Raw genomic sequence first — 21,696 nt, 5'->3', positions numbered from 1 at the left:
ACAGATGGTTTCAAAGAAAGAATAAAAATAAATGTAAAATTTGAGACTCTCAAGTCAACTGAAGTGAAGAATGAAAATTTTATTTCTATAAAAATCTTCTAAATCTACAAAAAAATTAATAATAGAAATAAAACTTGATGAAGACCCTAAATCTAGCCAAATAAAGATTGAGGATTTTATTTCCAAAAATCGTCTAAAATCGCAAATTTTGCAAGAAAAATTGGACAATGAGGATAAAACTTGAAGGAGATTCTAAATCTAGCGAAATTAAAGATTTTTTTTTTCAAAAGCACCATCTAAAGATACAGATGGTTTCAAAGAAAGAATAAAAATAAATGTAAAATTTGAGACTCTCAAGTCGGCTGAAGTGAAGAATGAGAATTTTATTTCTATAAAAATCTTCTAAATCTACAAAAAAATGAATAATAGAAATAAAACTTGATGAAGACCCTATATCTAGCCAAATAAAGATTGAGGATTTTATTTCCAAAAATCGTCTAAAATCGCAAATTTTGCAAGAAAAATTAGACAATGAGGATAAAACTTGAAGGAGATTCTAAATCTAGCGAAATTAAAGATTTTTTTTTCAAAAGCACCATCTAAAGATACAGATGGTTTCAAAGAAAGAATAAAAATAAATGTAAAATTTGAGACTCTCAAGTCGACTGAAGTGAAGAATGAAAATTTTATTTCTATAAAAATCTTCTAAATCTACAAAAAAAAAGAATAATAGAAATAAAACTTGATGAAGACCCTAAATCTAGCCAAATAAAGATTGAGGATTTTATTTCCAAAAATCGTCTAAAATCGCAAATTTTGCAAGAAAAATTGGACAATGAGAATAAAATTTGAAGGATATTCTAAATCTAGCCAAAATAAAGAGGATTTTTTTTTCAAAAGCACCGTCTAAAGACATAGATGGTTTCAAAGAAGGAAAAAAATAAATGTAAAACTCGAGATTCTAATAAGTATACTGAAGGAAAGGATGAAACTTTTATTTCTGTAAAAATCGCCTAAAATCACAAATATTTTGAAAGAAAAAATAATAAAAATAAAACTCGAAGGAGATTCTAAATCTAGCCGAACGAAAGATGAAAATTTTTTTTCAGGAATCATCTGAAAGTTTCTACGAGATTCTAAATGTAACCAAATGAACAATTAGGATTTTATTTCTGAAGAAAATCGTCTATGATTACTAATTTTTCAAAAAAAAGGAAACTGGGAATAGAACTTGAAGATATTCTAAATCTAGTGAAATTCAAAAGGAAGATTTTATTTCAAAAACACCGTCTAAAGACACAAATGGTTCCAAATTTGAGACTCTAATAAGTGTACTGAAGTGAAGAATGAAAATTTTATTTCAACAAAAATCTTCCAAAATCACAAGTGTTTTAAAGAACGAATAATAGAAATAAAATTTGAAGAAGATCCTAAATCTAAGCACACAGAAGACGAAAATTTTATTTTCAAGGAATCTCTTCAGATAATTCCTTGAAAATAAAATTTTTGTCTCCACACAGATGTTTCAAAAGAAAGAATAATAGACGCAAAGCTTGAACGAGATTCTAAATCGAGCCAAATGAAGATTAAGGATTTTATTTCTAAAGAAAATCGTCTAAAATCACAAATTTTTCGAGAAAAAAAGGATAATAGGGATAAAACTTGAAGGATATTCTAAATCTAGTTAAATTAAAGATTTTTTTTCAAAAGCACCATCTAAAGATACAGATGGCTTCAAAGAAAGAATAAAAATAAATGTAAAACTCGAGATTCTAATAAGTATACTGAAGTAAAGAATGAAACTTTTATTTCTATAAAAATCGCCTAAAATCACAAATATTTTGAAAGAAAAAATAAAAATAAAACTTGAAGGAGATTCTAAATCCAGCCGAACGAAAGATGAAGATTTTTTTTCAGGAATCATCTGAAAGTTTCTACAAGATTCTAAATCTAACCAAATGAACAATGAGGATTTTATTTCTGAAGAAAATCGTCTATAATTACTAATTTTTCAAAAAAAAAGGGAAAATAGGAATAGAACGTGAAGGTATTCTAAATCTAGTCAAATTAAAGAGGAAGATTTTATTTCAAAAGCACCTTCTAAAGATACAAATGGTTCCAAATTTGAGACTCTAATAAGTCTACTGAAGTCAAGAATGAAAATTTTATTTCAACAAAAATCTTCCAAAATCACAAGTGTTTTAAAGAACGAATAATAGAAATAAAATTTGAAGAAGATCCTAAATCTAAGCAAACAGGCGACGAAAATTTTACGTTCAAGGAATCTCTTCAGATAATTCGTTGAAAATAAAATTTTTGTCTTCACACAGATGCTTCAAAAGAGAGAATAATAGACGCAAAGCTTGACCGAGATTCTAAATCTAACCAAATGAAGATTGAGGATTTTATTTCTAAAGAAAATCGTCTAAAATCACAAATTTTTCGAGAAAAAATGGACAATAGGGATAAAACTTGAAGGATATTCTAAATCTAGCCAAATACAGACGAAGATTTTATTTTCGAGGCATTGTCTAAAGTCACAGCTGGTTCCAAAAAGATTCCAAGTCCACTGAAGTGAAAAATGAAAATTTTGTTTGTATAAAAATCGCCTAAAATCAGAAATATTTTGAAAAAGAAGATTGGGAATTTTATTTTAAAAGAAAATCATCTAAAATCACAATTTTTTCGAGAAAAAAAGAATAATGTGGATAAAATTTGAAAGATTCTAAATCTAGTCGAACCAGAAATGAAAATTTCATTTTCAAAGAATCGTCTAAAAATGATTTTGCAAAGGAATCTGAAAAGTCGCAAATTTCTAAAGAAACATAAAGTAGGGTTCGAAATTGATTGTTATCGTTCAAAAAACACATAAAGATGTGTTTTCCAAGGATTTATCGAAGAATCTTTCTTCAAACGAATTACCAACTTCAAAATGAAATGAAAAAAAAGTCATCGGAAGTTGATTCTGTCGACGAATCCCAAAACTTATAAAAACACGTGAAAATTGAGGTTGTTAAAAAATATCAGTCGAAGTTAAAAATTAAAAAGATCTACAAAAAATAGACACGCAAACTTCAAATTCTTCTAAACAGAAACGAAAACAATATAATAGATCATTAATAAAAATCGGCGACAAACTTGGACCCAGAACCCCCTGCCTCGCACCTCGCTCCATCCAAACAATCCCACTTAATCCACCACATCGCCGCCATTTACATGCATCCTCCACACCAACAATAACCATCCAACATAATTGACACCAAAACGAAATCCGTGCACATCCCCCCATCCACGCCAATCAAAACCAACAAATTTTATTTAAAATTAGTAACACTTGTCACAAGAGGCCACAAAGGTTATCCCCAAACCATTGAAATGAAAAAACACAGATAGCCACATCCGTCACAACAAAACAATAATAACAATAATAATAATAATAATAATAACCTTCGATCTGCCCGAATCTAAATCGCCGATTTTTCGCATAATAACTGCGAATTTTTGCCAACATCCAGCCTATATCCGCCCGCTCGATCCGCCTTGACACACTTCCCAGAAGACAATTGCGCGGAAACGGGGTAATTAGCATTGATCGATGCATACTGCACCAAAACCGTTAGTTTTATTTATTTGTTATGTAACTGTGGTTTTTTGCAGGTGACCCACCCACCCACCCCATCGCCTCCCAGAGGTCCACCCTCTCGTCCAACTGCTCGTCCAGCTCATCCACATCGACGTACACCTCTCTTACGTCACCGTCAGGTAAGTCGCAGTTGACTAATCGCTCCCAATTAACGACGAAGCGAGTTCAAGTGGACTCAGCTCCGTAGCACCTAGTGGCGCACTAATTGCGCTCGCTCTAAACAACGAAAACTTCCTTATCATTGTTAACGCATTCTCACGTGTGTCGCAGAACGCTAAAATTCATTTACAATGGCTGGTAATAAATCCCGCTTCACTTAAAAATCCTCTGTCAGTGTCGTGTGCGTGCAAGTGCGAGCAGTCGCTAATAATATCCTAGTGTATGAGTACTTACGTAATGTGCAGTGACATCATCGAATAACGCTTCTTCCTGTGTTTCTTCCATCACCTGTCCTTTAAATGTGTCCGTCCGATTTATGTAGATATGGCCGATAACGGGAGGAGGCGAAGGAGGAGGAACAACCGGAAGAAAGCGCGCCAGGTGATTAGTACGACGGAAGTAATAGTAGAGGAGATTGGGGAATGCGATGTTCAAGAGAAAGAGTACCAAGTGGAATCCCCGAAACGGGTTAAGTCGCCGGAAAAAAAACCAATCAAGAGTCGTAGTCTAGACGACGACGACGACGTCAAAATACAAGAACTGTCAGAAGTAAGCGAAAGCGAGGACAAATCCGAGTGCAAAGCAATAATTTCCGAAGCCGAGAGTGACGTGGAGTGGGAAACCGCGGCGACGATCGACGAACTCGAACCCCAAACGAGTACCCTGACGAGTACCAACGCTCTCTACCTTCCCCTAGAACAATGTACGACGCAACAAGTCTCCCTCATTTCCCCGGAAGAAGAACTCACCCTCCGCAACTTCCTCGAAGGTTTGAACCTCGTCAACTCCCCTGAAGACGCCTTCAAGCAAATCCAACTCAGTACCATCGACTCCGTCAAAAGCCGCCGGGCCCGCAAACGCGCTGTCCTCGAACAGTACTTCTCCCCCATGGTGCACAACCCGCGCTTTTTGGACGTCATCAGCGAGGAAGCGAGCGATTTGAGCGACAGGGAGCAACCAGCGACTCGACACTTGAAACAAGGTACTCCGGAACCGGAAGTCCCGGTACGACCACCCAAAAAACGAAACGTGGTGGAAAATCCGGCCATTTTGGTCGGTACGAGGATCATTGATATACCTATGGTGAGTACCGTGGTGCCGCAAGCGCGAGCCGAGGTCGTGTTTCTGGAAGATAGTTCGAATAGTACCACCCCGGACCCTAAGTCGGACGACGAAGAAAAGGATACCGACGACGTAATATCTAGTGCTAATTCGAGCGCACCGGATTTGAGAGAGTCGGAGGTGGTGGAGGAAACGAAGAAAGTTAAAGTGACGGTGAAGAAAAGCGGGGTTCTGGTTTGTATGGACGAGAATCTAGGAAAGGAGATTTTGTCGGAGTTAACGCCGCCTCCGACTCCCGATAATTCGGAAAATATAGAGGCGACAAAACTGGACGAAACCAAAGAGAAAGCTCAACTAACGAAAACTGAAGACAGTGAGGTCAAATGTGCCAAAGACGAAATTATAGATGTAGAAAATAAACAAGATCCTAAAGTTGCTCAAGACACTGCTCAAAAACTAGATACGACAATTTTTTCTGCCGATTCAGAATCAGAAGTTTCGAAAGTACGAGTAGTAGAAGTCAAACTTGACAGCGATTCTAAATCTGCACAGAAAAAAGATGATGCTATGATTTTTAAAAAATCGCAAGAAATTGATTCTGTGGAAGAATCCAAAAAGTCAGAAATTTCTAAGGAAAATAGAGAATCACGTGCAGAAAAAACATCTATGAAACTAGAAGAGTCCAAAGAAAGAATAATACCAGTAACACTCGAAAGTGAAACTAAACCTGTTCGAGAAAGCGATAAGGTTTCCAAAGATTCGCCAAAAAGTCCTTCTATAGAAGAATCTATACAGCAAGGACATGCCAAAAAAAGAATAATAGAAGTGAAACTTGAAAGTGCTTCCTCGTTTTCAACACCAATAGAAAAAATAATAGAAATGAACATTGAAGATAATTCTAGATTTATTCAAAAGAAAAAAGATGAATATGTTACTTCGAAAGAGTCTTCTCAAAGCACGCATGTTCCCAAAGAAAGGATAATAGATGTAAAACTTGAAGGAGATTCTAAATCCAGTCAAACTAAAAATGAAGGTTTTGTTTCTAAAAATTCGTCTAAACCCATAAATATTTCGAATGAAAAGATAATAGACATTAAATTAGAAGAAGATGCTACATCTAACCAAGCGAAATCATCTAAAGGCACAGATGTGTCCAAAGAAAGGATAATAGATATAAAAGTTGAAAAAGATTCTACATCTACTCAAGTGAAGAAAGAAGATTTTATTTCTGAAAAATCGTCCAAAACCACAAACGTTTCGAAAGAAAGGATAATAGATGTAAAATTTGAAGGAGATTCTAAACCTAGCCAAGTGAAAGATGAAGATTTTATTTCCAAAGAATCATCTAAAGTCTCAGATGTGTCCAAAGAACGAATAATAGATGTAAAACTAGAAGGAGATTCTACATCTATTCAAGCGAAGAAAGAAGATTTTATTTCCGAAAAATCGTCCAAAACCACAAATGTTTCGAAAGAAAGGATAATAGATGTAAAATTTGAAGGAGATTCTACATCTAGTCAAAGCGAAGAAAAATCGTTTAACATTACAAACATTTCCAAAGAAAGGATCATAGACGTAGAAATTTTGGGAGATTCTAAATCCAACCAAGTGAAAAATGAAGGAATAATTTCTAAAGATAAAGATGCTTCCAAAGAGAGAATAATCGACGTAAAGCTTGAAGGAGATTCTAAATCTAGTCAAACTAAAAATGAAGATCTTATTTCTAAGGAATCGTCACCAAATGCAAACGTTTCCAAAGAAAGAGTGATAGATATAAAGATTGAAGACGATTCGAAGCTTGTCCATAAGGAAAACGAAGATTTTGTTGTCAAAAAATCATCTAAAAATGATTCTGGGGAGGAATCGGAAAAATCAGAAATTTCCAAAGAAACTGTAATAAAAATAAAGCTCGAAAAACCGCATGAAGATGTCATTTCTAAAGATTCATCGAATAATCTTTCTGCAAAGGAATTATCAAAAAATTCTGGAACTGCGAAAGAAAGATTGATAGAAATAAATCTCGAAAATGGGGCCAAACTTCCTCAGAAGAAGCAAGAAAATAAAAATGAAAATACTAAGGAAAAAATTATAAAAATTCGACTCGAAGGCGATCCTGTTTTAAAAAAGGCTATATTTGGAAAGAGTCACTCTTTGGACGAATATAAAACATCAGAAAAAATTTTAGAAGCTCGAGTCGAACGGGATTCTAGGTTTAGTCAAAACCTAGATTTCCCGGGGAAAGATATTTGGAAAAAGCCGCACCTAGCCAAAGAAAAAATTATAGATTTTGAGCGAGAACAGGAATCTAAATATATACGACACGAAAATAGAACTTTTAGTCATCAAGATCTGTACAGAAGAACAGAAAACAAAGTTGGAAATAGTAACATCCCGATACCAGAAAAGTCCAAAGAAAGAATAATAGAAGTAAAAGTGGAAAAGGAAGACACATCTACTGAAAATCTTGCAAATATTAGTACTTGCAACATCGGCGAATTTAATACGCAAAACCGAGTTAGAAAAGATTTAGAAGTGAAAATAGAAAGTGATCCAAAATCTGTGAAGAACGTGGAAATAATCAGAACGCCTGATCTTAAATCGTCTCCAGAGATTATTAAGCTCGACGATTTGACGCCTCCTGTGGTTCTAGTGCCGAGCGGCAAACCCGTAACTAGAAATATTCCTGTGGAGGTAGAAACTCCAAGTCGTCTGAAAGACTTATTAGAAGATCTAGAACCTAAATCTACCAGCCGATTAAAGTCCATCCTCCAGGAAGAGTCCAAACCTAAACAAGAGTCTCCGTCTAAGCAAATCACCATCAAACTAACCGAATCTCCCTCCAAGGAGGTCGAGAGCATCTGCAGCGTCCAGGTCCCCGAAAGTCTGTTCTACACCAACGTCCTCAGCCCCCCGGTCCCCTCCCCCTCCCCGTCCCTCAGCAGCGGCTCCAGCCGCGCCACCTCCCTCTGCACCGCCAAATACAACCCCATGAACAGCTCCATCGCAGACATAACCTCAATCAAAGACGACGACTCTTTCAAAGGTGGCAAGGCCGAGTCCCCCGCCAGCTTGCGTCAGCTCTGCGTCGACTTCCTCATGTCGCAGCCCTTCGGCGCCGACGTGCTCCAGGAGCTCGCCGACGTGTCCTCCAGCATCGAGCACCTCACCAGCGACTTACGCCAGGACCTCGTGCACCAGGAGGTTATTTCTGGGGGGCGTCGTGCGGTTGACAGACAAGTCGAAATTAGCTCGATCGAGCCTCGCCTTTTGGCAATCATCCGAGATGCACAAGAACCGAGAGTTATGAAGTTCAGTACGCTGCCGCGCAACATGGAAAGCGCGCGATTAAAAGCGAAGGACCTGTCGGAGTGGCTGGAGCTGGCGAGGAGGAAGGACGAGAGCAGCGACCGGAGGAAGTCGGCGGGGTTTTACGAGCAGCAGATGCGCTTCCTGCAGGAGAAGGAGCGGGAGATCCAGGAGGAGCTGGAGCTGTTAGAGGAGGAGAAGCGCCAGCTGGAGGGTCCGCGCAGGTTCCGGGAGGAGGACTTCATGATCTCGAAGCGCGGGGACTTCGCGGAGAGCCGCAAGCCGCGGCCGGTGTCGATGCCGGTGGCCACCGAAGTCTTCCGAAGACAGATGTACGACGAGTACTTGGACAAGATGAAGGAGCGGGAGGAGCGCAAGCAGCTGAAGGTGCTGAAGGTGTCCCAGGTGGACAGCGCGCCCGCGGCGAGGGCGGCGGCGGGGATCGAGGACGAGTTCATGGACATGGTGAAGCAGAAGCAGAAGCTGGGGAAACTGAACAAAAACGAGGAGAAAACCGACGACGAGGAGGAGAAACTCCCGAAGCACCTGCAGGAGTTCATGGAGATAGCGGAGGCGTCCGAGAGCGACGGCGGTGAGTCATTGTGTGTTGGTTTTCGTTGTGCCGTTTCCCCCGTTGCTTGGCTTGTGTGCTCCACGTCATCGCCTAAATTTAACCGGCCGAAATTAAGTAGGTTACGAAAACGAAAACACTGACTTTCCAGCGAGGAGATGCTGCAAGGATGCGAGGAGGATTTACAGGGCGTTGAGCAAAAATAGACGCTTTGGTGCGAGCTTGCTGCACGAAATTGATTCGGAGCTTGTGCTAGCGAGAGGGTTTTTGCTTGGCAGAGGTTGGTTACGACTTGAATTTCTCATTACTAACGGAGCATGTTAAATTAAAGTCGACTCCTGGTTTTAACAGCATGCCTTGCATTGTTGGGGAGTTTGGGTTATGACGTGTACGAGGGAATTTTCCGGAGTGGGCCGGGCTGAAGTTCGTGGATATTATGCTTGGCACGGCGAGTGTTTGTTGCTTTTAAAAATTCCCGGAGTTTATTAAATTCTAGCATATGTAGTTGTGCAACCTTGAAACCGACCACACTTTGGTAAATCTAACAGCTATGGAAGGTATGTTAGCTTTGTTTAATGTTTACATTAGTGGATGGATTAGATTGAATACCTGCGAGGTCAATGAAACACTCACACTGAGTTTAAACTGTGTTGATGTATGGAAATCCGAATTAAATAAAGACTCAACTTATGGCTCTTCTGCTAAGCTTGTAGCGAGTCCCCTCTGTTTCTCGAAACGGACCTACTGTAATTAGAACAAGCGTGTTTAATTCTGAAGTAATAGCCCGGAGTATACCCAACTCACCCTTTAAATCCTGACGAAATCCAGATCGTCACTCCGTTCTTGGAGAGTGCACTTTCGACAAACACCACACTGTTTATTTTACTCAAGTCACTACACCTTTTCGACTCATTGCTCGAAAGATTTAAGATTTTCGTGGTGATCGCGATATACAACACTTGTTTGTAGCGTTACCCTTATGATTTTAATTTCATTCATAATTCAGTCTTCCGGGAAATATTATTCGATATATACCCACGCAGTTTTTATAATGCGAGCGCAGCGAGCATGTTTAGGAATCACTAAAATTACTCACGAATATTCCAGTGAAAGTAAATTGTTCAGAAAGGTTATATTTTCATTTCAGAACTGAACTCGTCGAATGTTTGTAATCACATAGCTGTTGGAATTCTAGTAATATAAACGTGCTCGCCGTAGTGGCGTCATAACATAACATTTTTTTATTATCTACTATTACACGCATTGTTCTAATATCAGAAGTTTACAAATATTACCTATTCGTTTTGATATATGTATTTTTTGTGATTATTATCCATTTTTATTTTGAAGTTTTGGATTATAAATAAAAATATCAATAAATAAAATTGGTGTATAATATATGAATTGTATAGGAATTAACAAATTTAAAAAACGAAATTATATTTTTACTTCCCGAGCGTAAGCAAAGGAAGTATTGTAATCGAGTCCGTTGGCCGACTCTCTACTTTTACGTTTTCTCGATCTTTCATGACCCCTAGAAGACGAAGAAATAGGTCTCCCATTTCCGTCTGTCTGTCTGTCTGTCCGTCTGTCCGTCTGTCCGTCTGCCCCCGGATTTTTATTAGACAGATAATCTCCGAAAGTACTCGACCGATTGTTGTGAAATTTTGTACTTGTATTAAGAATGTCATGTAGATGGTAAAACGCTAACCAAAATTTGTCTAATCATCCCCACCACTAATGCGATGACGTCACTTCAAAATTGTACATAGTAAATGGGTTTTCAATTGTATAAAATAACATAGTCCTACACATGTAGTTTACAACTCTGAATCGACTTTTCCCGAAACGTCCAGATTTTTGGAAAAAAAATCAAAATTATAAAACAACATTTTGAAATTTAATTTTTAATCTGCTAACCAGAATGCTTTGAAATGTTGCAGATGTTTTAAGGCTATAAAGAGCATCATAAATCTTTAGTCAAAAAATATTTGCTTATCCCCTCCAAAAACTTGATGACGTCAGCTCAAAACTTTGTGGAATAAATCATATCTAAAATGTACAAAATATGATGAGTCTGTACTTGTGATCTATCACTCCATTCATATTTTTTGGATTTGCATATACAGGGTGATTCAAGAAAATAAATGAAAGCGTAAATTTATTGTACTGATTTACTCAGGAACTACAAAACCGAATGCTTCGAAATCTTGAAGATATTTTAAAATTATCATAAGCATGGTAAATTTTTGATCAAAACGTATTTGGTCGTCCCCCCTAAAAAATTTATGACGTCACCACAAAATTTTGCTGAATAAATCCTATCTAAAATGTACAAAATATGGTGAGTCTCTTCTTGTGATTTATCATTTCATTCAAATTTTTTCGATTTGCATATACAGGATGACTCAAAAAAATGAATGAATGCGTAAATTTATTTTATTGATTTAATCAGGAACTACAAAACCGAATGCTTTGAAATCTTGCAGATGTTTTAAGGTTATAAAGAGCATAATAAATTTTTAGTCAAAATATATTTGGTTATCTTCTACAAAAAACTGATGACGTCAGCTCAAAAGTTTGCCGAATAAATCGTATCTAAAATGTACAAAATATGATGAGTCTGTACTTGTGATTTATCATTCCATTCAAATTTTTGGATTTGCATATGCAGGGTGACTCAAAAAAATTAATGAAGGCGTGAATTTATTTTATCGATTTAATCAGGAATTACAAAACCGAATGCTTTGAAATCTTGGGAATATTTTAAAGTTATTATAAGCATGGTAAACTTTTGTTCAAAATATATTTGTTCATCCCTCCTAAAAAAATTGATGACGTCACCCTTAAATTTTGCTGAATAAATCCTATCTAAAATGCAAAAGATATTATGAGTTTGTACTTGTGATTTATCATTCCATTCATATTTTTTAGATTTTCTTAAGAGGTGGTTCAAAAAAAGTAATGAAGTCAATTTATTTTATTGATTAAATTAAAGGCAACACTTATTATTAGTATTACACCCCAACTAACCCAATTTGGTAGACACAAAATTTGTTAAAGGAAAAACTCGGTTGAAACATAAGGGTAGCACGCTTATTTACATCGACTTTAACATTACAGACCTGCATTTGTTTTATGCGTTCACTTGGTTCCGCGAATGTGTAATAGACATGTTTGTAATCAACCAATTGTGAATTTCACCGTCAAGAATTAAAATAAAACCCAATGTTTTATAAAATAAGCGGAAGTCGAAGCAATAAAACCGATGGTCGTTTTGTTTACAGTTTATCTGTTTGACTCTCACGTATGCTGTTACGCCTGTCATCTTAAATTAAGAATGTTTATACATAAACGATTTTCAGTTGCCGTATACTTGAGTAAATTGTTTCGTTATTTTATTGATTATTACAAATCAATATTCAAAACGACCCAATTCATTTTCCCGAAAATTTGAGAATATAATAATTTTATTCTTAGTATTACACTACATCTATCCCAACTGATATACGTGTCCTTGCAAAAATGTTGATGACGTCATCGCAATTTTTTTTTAAATTCCCACTACAAAAATGTAATGAGAAAAAAAACACAATAGGCATGCAGTCGTCAAGTTTCCGACAGCGAGGGAAGTACTGTCTAAACTCTTTAGACCAATTTTTTAATTTAAACTAAAATATCGTGAAACATTTTTTTCTTCCAATTTTTGCATTTCAGGCCATATAAAACCAAAAAACAATTAATGTGACTTGACCTGACCTGACTTGATATGAATGAAATCTGAAATCACTTGATCTGAGGACACACAGATGACCAGTTCTTATCTAACTTGAGGTATTACAGCCTGAGCTGACCTTTTCCTGAGCTAGTCTAGGTTGGTCTCACTTGATCAGAGCTGACCATTTTCTGGCCTGGTCAGATCTAACCGCTTCCTGAACTGAAATATTCCTGCTCTGACTTTTTCCTAATGTTCGTTTCCCTGACCTGACTTGTTCTGACCATTTCCTGAGCTGACTTGACTTGAAATGATTTTAGTTAACTTCTAACCCAAAATCTCTTGAGCTAACGGCACGTACGATGATCTATCCTGATCTGACTTGACCTATATAGTCTGACTTGAATTATCCTTCCCAGACCTGATCGTTTCTTGACCTGAATTTTTCCTGATCTGATCTTTCCCTGAACTGACCTGACCAGACATAGCTCACTTGACCATACCTGACCATTTCCTGCCCTGACCTCAACTGAATTTTTCCTGACTGACCTTTTTCTAACCTGGCCTGACTAGACCTGACCATTTCCTGACCTAATAAATCCCTGAACTGAATGTTTCCTGATCCGAACTTTTCCTGGCCTAATTTAACCTCCTGACTTAAATTTTTCTGACCTGACCAGATCTAACCGATTTCTGACCTGAATTTCATTATCCGTTACACATTTACATTAAAAAAAACGCGTAAAATCATTGCATCGTTGCGTAAACCATTAATTCGCACGCCGCCCGCTCCCGCCCCCGGCCCACCCCGTCAACACATCCGCTGATTAATCGCAACACGTCCATCAAAACGTCAAATAAACATACCCAAATCGATTCGTCAAATTTAGTCGGTCAGTGCGAGATCTAAATCCGTTTCGGCGTCCCGACGCGCTACTGGTGGTTGTCGGCGTCGCGGTGCCAAGACGTCGTCGTGCAGTCAGCCTCGTCGACTCCGTGCCAGAGCACGTGTGCCGTGCCGCAGTGCCATGTAGTGTGAACCGACCATTAGCGAACCCATCGAGACATGATCGCCCCGGCGCCCACCTTCAAGGCCACGGCGTCCACCCCAAGTACGTACTTGCGTGGCCCTTGTGTCACGTGCGCGTAAGACCGAGTTCACCCGTTATTAACTGTAGAGTGCGGCCCTTATGGTACGTGCGCGTAAGGTCGCTTTTCGCGGACGGCGCCGATGTCCCATTTTTCCCGCTTGTTGTTGTTCCGGAAGTGGGGCTATAAATTATGGTAGACAATGAAATCCTGCTGTGATAGCTTAAGACTGGAGGCCTCTAATGGAGTTTCTTGTAATAAATTTTCGCCCTTAATATTTCATTGAGAGACATTATTATTCACCGGCTGTTGTGGCCCGATTGAATTATTGGACCTGGTGTAAGGGAAGTGTTTGGCTAATTTGTTGATCATTTAAAAATAGGTCGGGAAAGTCAAGGTTTTAAAGCTGATCAAAGTTACTTTAAATAAGTCGAGTGGCCGCTCAATTGGGTTTATTTTTGAATTTATGTTGCTTGTTGTGGGAGATTTCGGTGTTATTTGGGTTTTGTCACGTTTTGTTGTCGGTGCCACAATAAATACGTTTAGACGGGTAGAGCAAGTGGCAACTTTTGTGCTCACTGAGATGTTGCCATTTAAAAACATGTCCGGTGGTTGCAGACACACTTATACTTTTTTTCCGTTTTTATTTCTTTTATTAGTGACTTAAAATTTAATGTTGTGTTTTTATAGTTGCCATTTAACCATCTGGAGCATCTCCACGTGATGCTGAATGGCAACCACTTGCCATAAATGGCAACGACCTCCAAATAATCCCAATTTTTCGCATTTTCGCCACAATGCTTCCATTTTTCTCCCTTTAAAGCCACTCTTCCACATCTGGACCGCCGAATCCATCAAATATCAAATTTCATAATTGCCTCTATTTCCAGCCTCCATTCCCACCTCCCGGCCACAAATGTCTCGAAGTGCTGAAACGATAACGAACGACATCCCGGTTTCGCAATTCTGCTAATTTTAAAATTAATTACTCGATTCCCAGGTAGGCAACACTTAAAAGTCCGTAATCCCCGAATTTCTCAATTAAACATTAAAAACGAAGTTCGTTCATTTCCAGCGAGTTGGCAACAGACGACGAAAAACAGAAGCGCAGTTATTTTCGGTCAAATTAAAAATGGACTTGCACAACAGCGGAAGCGGCACTTACATCATGATATAAGCGGAACAGAGTACGAGTAAAAAAATCGAAATGTTTGGTTGTGTTTCGATTTTCAAGTCCAGCAACCCTATTTAGAAACGAACGAGGCCCCAACAAAAATCGTCATCTGGTGTTTCGTAATTAGCGGAAAGTCCACCAGATTCGTCCACATGTTGTTTATAATGGAGATAATTAGCTCCGTAATTGTGGCTCAAACGCTTCTATTTTTACCTGTCGGAGTGAGTCACCGTGTTTATAATTAGTAGTGGGAGTATCAGCCAAATGGTCCGCTTCATCGACTCTATGGAGCGGCAGGAAAAATTTTTTCCCGCACTCCCTACTGCCTCCCACACGTCCATTACCACAACGAATTCAAATTACACTAACGGGCCATCAAGGCCTCGTCAATGACGATTTTGCCTCTACGTCAATCAACCAATTAAGTTTCATTCGTGCTCACACGTGTCTAATTTTAATGTTGCTCGCAGGTGTGTGGTCACCTGGGCAAAAACAGGAACCGAGGCCCGAGGAGCCGCGGAGGTCCCAGAGTGAGGTCAAAAATGAGCCACTTTCGCCGGTGTGGACTCCCAAAAGTGCCACTTCGAGTCCCACGGTGGAACGTAAGGAGTTTCGGCCCGTCAAGTTCGAGTCGCCGGTTTTGAGTAGGAAAAGTAGCAGGGTTGAGGTGAGGGGACAATTTGGGGTAGTTGTGGTCTGAATGGGAGTTGCAGGACGGGGATTCGAGTGACGCGTCCAAGGAACCACCTTGGAAGGTACCGGAAACCAGTAGCGACACCGGAGTTGTTCTCTCATCTACCCTAGAAAAGCGTCTTCCAACGAGTCATTCGTCGCCGGCTTGTGGGTTTAATGATTTTCCCACGACGAGGCTGCCGAAGGCTCAGAATCCGACCATAACGCTCCTGCAGAAAGCCAGAGGTACTGTCACGATAGGGGTAAAAATCTCATTTTTTTTACAAAATTCATTGCCCCGATGGGTCATAATAACTGAATGCTCATACCTTTGACAGTCGTCACGCTTTTTCACAAATTTTTCTACTTCCATATGCAAACTTGCCCAGCAATATTTTTTGACCTCCGGTCAGTAATATAATGTGAAAGTCATTAAGAATCATTTTTCGAGCTCTAAACCTAAATCTTCGACCACTATTTTGATAATTTTTCGTTTTATCACCCTTTCATTTTTCAATTTTTCCATTTTTCAGTGTTTCGGTTCCATAATTTTTCGTTTCTTCAATTTTTCGATATTACAATTTTGCGATTTTTCAGTTTCTGAATTTTTAATTTTTCGATTTTTTAATTTTCCATTTCCTTAATTCTTCAAGTTCTTGGTTTTTGTTTTTTATTTTCTCGATTTTTTTAATTTTCATTTTCTCATTTTTTTTTTATTTTCATTTTCTCGATTTTATACATACCATAATCCTTTCGAGTTTATCATTTTTTGTTTATTCCATTTTTGAAATTTTCAGTTTTTCAAATTTGATTTTCCAATTCCTCGATTTTCCAGTTTTTCAGTTTTTTAATTTTGTAACTTTTAGTCTTTTATCTGATTTCCGATTTTTTTAGTTGTCAATATTTCGATTTTAGAGTATTTCGTTTTTTCGAATTTGCACTATTTCGATTTTTAAGTTTCTTAATTTTTAATTTTTCAATTTATCAATTTTCAGTTTGTTTTTTGGTGTTTTCATTTTTGATTTTTCAATTTTTCTATTTTTTGATTCGAATAGCTGAAAAATCGAAAAATCTAAAAATTAAAAACTGAAAAACTAAAAAATTGCAAAATCGAAAAAATGGAAAATGCAATTTTTCGATATTACAATTTTAATTTTTCGATTTTTCATTTTTTCATTTCCTCAGTTTTTCAAGTTCTTGATTTTTAATTTTCATTTTCTGAATTTTATCACAATTTTTCGTTTTTTCATTTCCTTTATTTATTCAATGTTTCTTTCGATTTTATCATTTTCCCAGTTCCTTGCATGTCTGCTTTTTAAATGTTTCAAATTTGCAATTTTTGAATTTCTAGTTACACGATTTTCCGGTTTCATTAATTTTCAATATTTCAATTTACAATACAGAATTCGTTTTTTCGATTTTTAAGTTTCTCAATTTTAATCTTTCGTTTTTGGAATGTTTCGTTGCTTCAAGTCTTCAAGTTTTCATTTTATACATTTTATCATTTTTGATTTTTCAGTTTTACAATTTGACTTTTAGATTTCTCGATTTTTTATTTTCCCGCTTCCAATTTTTCGACTTTTCGGTTTCTCAATTTGTCAGTTATTGCAATTTTTCAATTTTTCGATTTTTCTACAAATGTTTATCTCAATTTTTTTAATTTTCGGTTTTTCGATTTTTCGACTTTGGATTTTCGAATTTTTCAATATTTCAGTTTTGGGATTTTTCGTGCACTATTTCGATTATTCAATTTTTCAATTTTTCGGTTTTAACTTTTTCTCTTTTTCAATTTTTCGATTTTTCGAAGTTTAGAATTTTCGATATTTTGAAGTTTCGATGTATCGTTTTTCAATTTTTCGATTTTTGATGTTTCATTTTTTCATTTCCCCGATTTTTCTTTTTTCCAATTTTTAAATTTTAGATTATTCAGTGGTTTGTTTTCTCAATCTTTAGATTTTTCGATTTTATTACTTTTGTTTTCAATTTGTCAATTTTTCGATTAGAATTTTTCGTTTCCGCAATTTTTCTAATTTTGGAGTTTTATTTTTCACTTTCCCGATTTCTTAGTTTCCATTTTCGGGATTTCATACCACCATTTTTCGTTTTTTATATCCTTTATTTTTTCAATTTTTCAAATTTTCAATCTCTGATTTCTCGATTCCTCCCATTATTCCTCCGTTTTTCAATTTTTACATTTTTCTTTAATTTCCAAAATTTCGATTTTACAATACATATTTCGGTTTTTCGATTTTGTACTATTTTGATTTTTAAGTTTCTCAATTTTTATTCTTTCGACTTTTCAATTTTCGGTTTATATTTTTTGGTTTTTTCAGTTTGTATTTTTCAATTTTTTATTATTTTATTTCGAAAAATAAAAACCGAAAAACTAAAAAATCGGAAAAATTGCAAAATCCAAAAAATGGAAAATCAAAAATTGAAAATTGAAAAATTAAAAAAAAATATATAAAATCAGAACAATGAAAAACGAAAAATAAGTAAAATAAATACCGAAAAACTAAAAAATCGTAAAAATTGGAAAATCGAAAAACTGAAAAAACGAAAAATTGCAAAATCGAAAAGTCGAAAATTAAAACATTGCAAATCCAAGCACAGAAGAAACGAAACACTGAAAGTTGCATAAATAAAAATCGAGAAACTTAAAAATTGGAAAAAATTAATGAATCGAAAATTTAAAAAGAAGAGAAAACGAACGAATCGAAAAACTGGGAAATCGAAAAATTGTTAAATCGAATAAATGAAAAAAATTTAAAATCCAATAATTGAAAAATGACAAAAATCTAAAATCGCAAACTTGAAAAAGTGAAAAAAATTTTAAATTATACTCCTAATTATTATTACATATTTAAAATGAAAACAGGAAAAACTGAAGAAACAAAAATTTGAAAAATCGATAAACTGAAAAATCTAACACTAAAAAAAATTAATTAAACAATCTAAGGACCAGTGTGTAATATTAACTGAGAATAAGTTAACTTTTATTTAACAAGGCATTTAGCGACGTCTGATTGGCGTAGGGTTGATCACGTGGTAATCTAACGCAGGTTTAAAAATTTAATCGCAATCAAATATTTAATTGAGCTTTTGTAAACCGGGTCTAAAAGTTGAAAAATCGAAAAATTAAAAACCAAAAAATTGCAAATCGAAATGCGTATGTAAAAAAATTCACATTGAAAAAAAAGTTATAAAACCAGTGAATAACGAAAAATTGAAAAAAATTAAAAAGTGTAAAAATAAATAAAATAAAAAACCGAGGCAAAAAGTTACAAATCGAAAATTAAAGAATTAAATAATTGAAAACTCGACATTTTAAATCGAAAAGGTGCAAAATCGAAAAAGTGGAAAATCAAAAAATTGCAAATCCAAGAACGAAAATGAAACGTTGCAAAAATAAAAATCGAGAAACTTAAAAATCGAAAAAAGTTAATGAATCGAAAATTTAAAAAGAAGAAATCGAAAAATTGGAAAACCCAAATATTGTAAAATCGAAAAATTGTCAAATCGAATAGGTGAACAAAATTTTAAATCCAATAAATGACAAAAATTTAAAATCGTAAAATTGAAAAAATCTGGGTGCCTAAGGTAAAAACTCGACAACAATCGGTCCGGTACTTTAGAAGATTATCTGTCAAATATAAAACGACACAGACGCGGACAGAAAACCGGAAATGAGAGACCTATATTTTCGTATTCTAGAGGTCAATACGACGAACCAGTGTCTTCTATTTTGATCTAAACATCTCCGGGAATAAATACCCCTCCCGGTAACAAGCAATAAACGTCTCCCTCCAAATCCCCAAATTTACGACCCAAAAGGATTAACTTATTAAAGCAAACATCCGATTATTTCCGCGTCGCTGAAAAACAACTTCATATTTTATCTCGTAGAACAACGATAAAACCGAAGCACCGTCGTCGCAGATGCTGCAACCCGATAAAACAAAATTTTTGCCTCGAACGACCGTAAAACCCTAAGATAAGACTTTCCACTTTTGTTGCAGAGGGTCAGCTGCCTAAGGGCGCCCTGTACATAGAGCAAGACCAAACTTTCAAGAGGCCGCAGAATGACAGACCGCCCTTCGTAGGACCAGGGGAGATATGTAGGTGTATCTGTTGCATGGGACACCCATCATTTTTGTTTGTTTTTTTTTAGTGTACAAAATCAAAAACGAGTACACCAGCGAATCCGACAGCGAAAAGGCGCGGAAAATGGCCGATTTGGGAGCGCGGAAGTACGAAGGGATCGGGCCGACCACCAAGGACGGAATGCCTCTGATACTGAGATCGGTAAGGTTCGACTATTATCTAAGTATTTATCTGATGCGATAACGTGATTTTACGCGATGGAACAGGAGGTGAAGGACGCCAATCAGTCGAAATGGTACAAGAAAATGTACGACACTATACACAAACAGAGACCACATCGAGGTGAGTTTGTTTTGTGGCTATTAACACTGTTTATTGTTTATCTGTTTACAGATGAATATGTTACCGTCAGATACAAACAGCGGAGAGGTACTGTATCTTTATTAGTGTAGTGTTCCACATATCATTCACAAATTATATAACTGGTACCACTTATACACAAAGTTTCCGAAAAGTACGACCTTGGTACTTCGCGCATCACACGTAAATAGTTAATTTCTGGCCTTCGCTGCCCCTTCCACCGATAAGATAACACCGACTCATTTCCATTCCGTCTTAGTCGTGCTTCGAAATCTGATTGTGTCCGATTTATTTATTTAGGCCAGTACCCCTACACTTCGGGCTACTTATCCGAGCCGGAGCCCGGGGCCTACGACAGCGACTTCGACTACAAGTACGCCACTTTGGACCGAAGACGTGTTACCCGAGACAAAGAGAACGACTACGTGTCTTCCACGATGCCCCGCAGTACAGAAAAGTGAGTCCTACCCTGGATTAAAATCCAAAAATACAAGTGTGGTTGCAGGGTCGGCTCGAGTGTGGTCAAGCACGGCCACGACCCCTACAAGAACCAACCCGGTCGCATCGAAAACTACATTCCCGGACATTCGTCGATTTCGGAAAAAGAAGCCAAAGAGGTAAGCCCGACCATGGATTAAGCTACTCCGAGAATCTCGTGGTAGCCCGAGCTTGCATCAATGGTTAAAATGTGTAACGCATGACAATCACAAACCAATTACCAGATTTTGCTTGTAGACGCATTGTTACTAAAATGTTTTCCATTTTTAGTGGTGGGACGAAGTGATGGACATATTCGACGGGGTAGGATATTTTTTTGATTACAACTTTTTGTCTAGATCACTTTAACACGGGAAGTGTTTGACGGGACTCGATTTCCCGTCAAGCATTTCTTTTAATTTTCTTCATGTTGGTGTTGGGTTGTGACTAACATAGCATTTTTAACACGACATAGTGGTTGGACGACAATTCGGCACTACCAAGCTATGACTATATGTTCTCCAGAGCCTTAGCCAAGTCTGTAAGGATCAAACACAAACATTAAATACACAGTTTACGCATGATGCATGTGCATGCCGAGGTTTCTGTAATTCTAGATACTAATTGTTTTGGTTTTAGCACCTGGAGCAGCAAAAGCGTGTCCCTCAGACCAAGAGCTTCATCAACCAGTGAGTACCCATTTCTGTCGTCTTAATTCTTCTCCGTCATGACCAATTCTTACAGAGCTCTCAAAGAATCCGGCTACGAAAGCGACTCGACTTTGGTGTTCCGTCGACGGGACGACACAGCCCAACAGTTGAGCCCTTCCGAGCAAAAAGAAGCGTACAAGACAATCCAGAAGGGCGGCGACATCCCTCTGTACGGCCTACGCAAGCCCGCCCCCGAGCGACCCAAAGGTGAGTCGAGTTTTTTACACAAGTGGGTCCTTCTCTAAACAGTACTAACGAGGTAATGGTGCTGCATGTACTCAAAGACATTAACCAGGTGTTGGTAAGGTCATCGTCATTCCAAAGTGTTTGAACTATCTACTCTACACTACACACACTCTAGTTTCCGCGCACATCTCCCCACAAATCCGACTACTCTAATCGTGAAGATTTTCCACAGAAGAACCCGAGTTGGAGTACTTTCCCATATCGCCAACTCTGACACGCATACGCATACACAAAACCGTCAAACCACAAAGAGAAATTTTCTGTTACCCCGTAACCATACACCCAGATCCTTCCACACTGTTCGCTCACCACAAACGATCGGCCCCTTCCGCCGTAAAACCACCTCCATCACCCCCTAGAAGACGCTCCTCGAGGAACAACTCCACCTTACGCCTCATCTCCACCATG

The 21,696-nt window shown here is 37.2% G+C and overlaps 1 protein-coding gene across 8 annotated transcripts in view; it reads left to right on the top strand.

Moving 5' to 3' along the window:
• Positions 1–21,696, top strand: part of LOC135125429 (uncharacterized) — a 127,714-nt gene that overhangs the window by 83,023 nt on the left and 22,995 nt on the right. For 6 of the 8 annotated variants that reach the window (XM_064051048.1, XM_064051047.1, XM_064051044.1 and 3 more), the window contains 14 exons: positions 3,658–3,762; positions 4,125–8,762; positions 15,190–15,386; positions 15,433–15,637; positions 19,411–19,509; positions 19,563–19,696; positions 19,762–19,837; positions 19,889–19,924; positions 20,156–20,312; positions 20,361–20,472; positions 20,624–20,656; positions 20,808–20,873; positions 20,972–21,021; positions 21,077–21,249. In XM_064051048.1, the coding sequence (XP_063907118.1) occupies positions 3,658–3,762; positions 4,125–8,762; positions 15,190–15,386; positions 15,433–15,637; positions 19,411–19,509; positions 19,563–19,696; positions 19,762–19,837; positions 19,889–19,924; positions 20,156–20,312; positions 20,361–20,472; positions 20,624–20,656; positions 20,808–20,873; positions 20,972–21,021; positions 21,077–21,249 (6,081 nt within the window). The remainder of the gene's footprint in view (positions 1–3,657; positions 3,763–4,124; positions 8,763–15,189; positions 15,387–15,432; positions 15,638–19,410; positions 19,510–19,562; positions 19,697–19,761; positions 19,838–19,888; positions 19,925–20,155; positions 20,313–20,360; positions 20,473–20,623; positions 20,657–20,807; positions 20,874–20,971; positions 21,022–21,076; positions 21,250–21,696) is intronic. The other 2 variants (XM_064051049.1, XM_064051050.1) reach the window with 2 other exon arrangements.

The sequence above is a fragment of the Zophobas morio genome, unplaced genomic scaffold, assembly GCF_036711695.1.
Source record: "Zophobas morio isolate AGI-343-1 ecotype UQ-CSIRO unplaced genomic scaffold, CSIRO_AGI_Zmor_V1 ptg000008l, whole genome shotgun sequence".
NCBI lineage: Eukaryota > Metazoa > Arthropoda > Insecta > Coleoptera > Tenebrionidae > Zophobas > Zophobas morio.
This window is presented reverse-complemented; position numbering and strand designations above follow the sequence as displayed.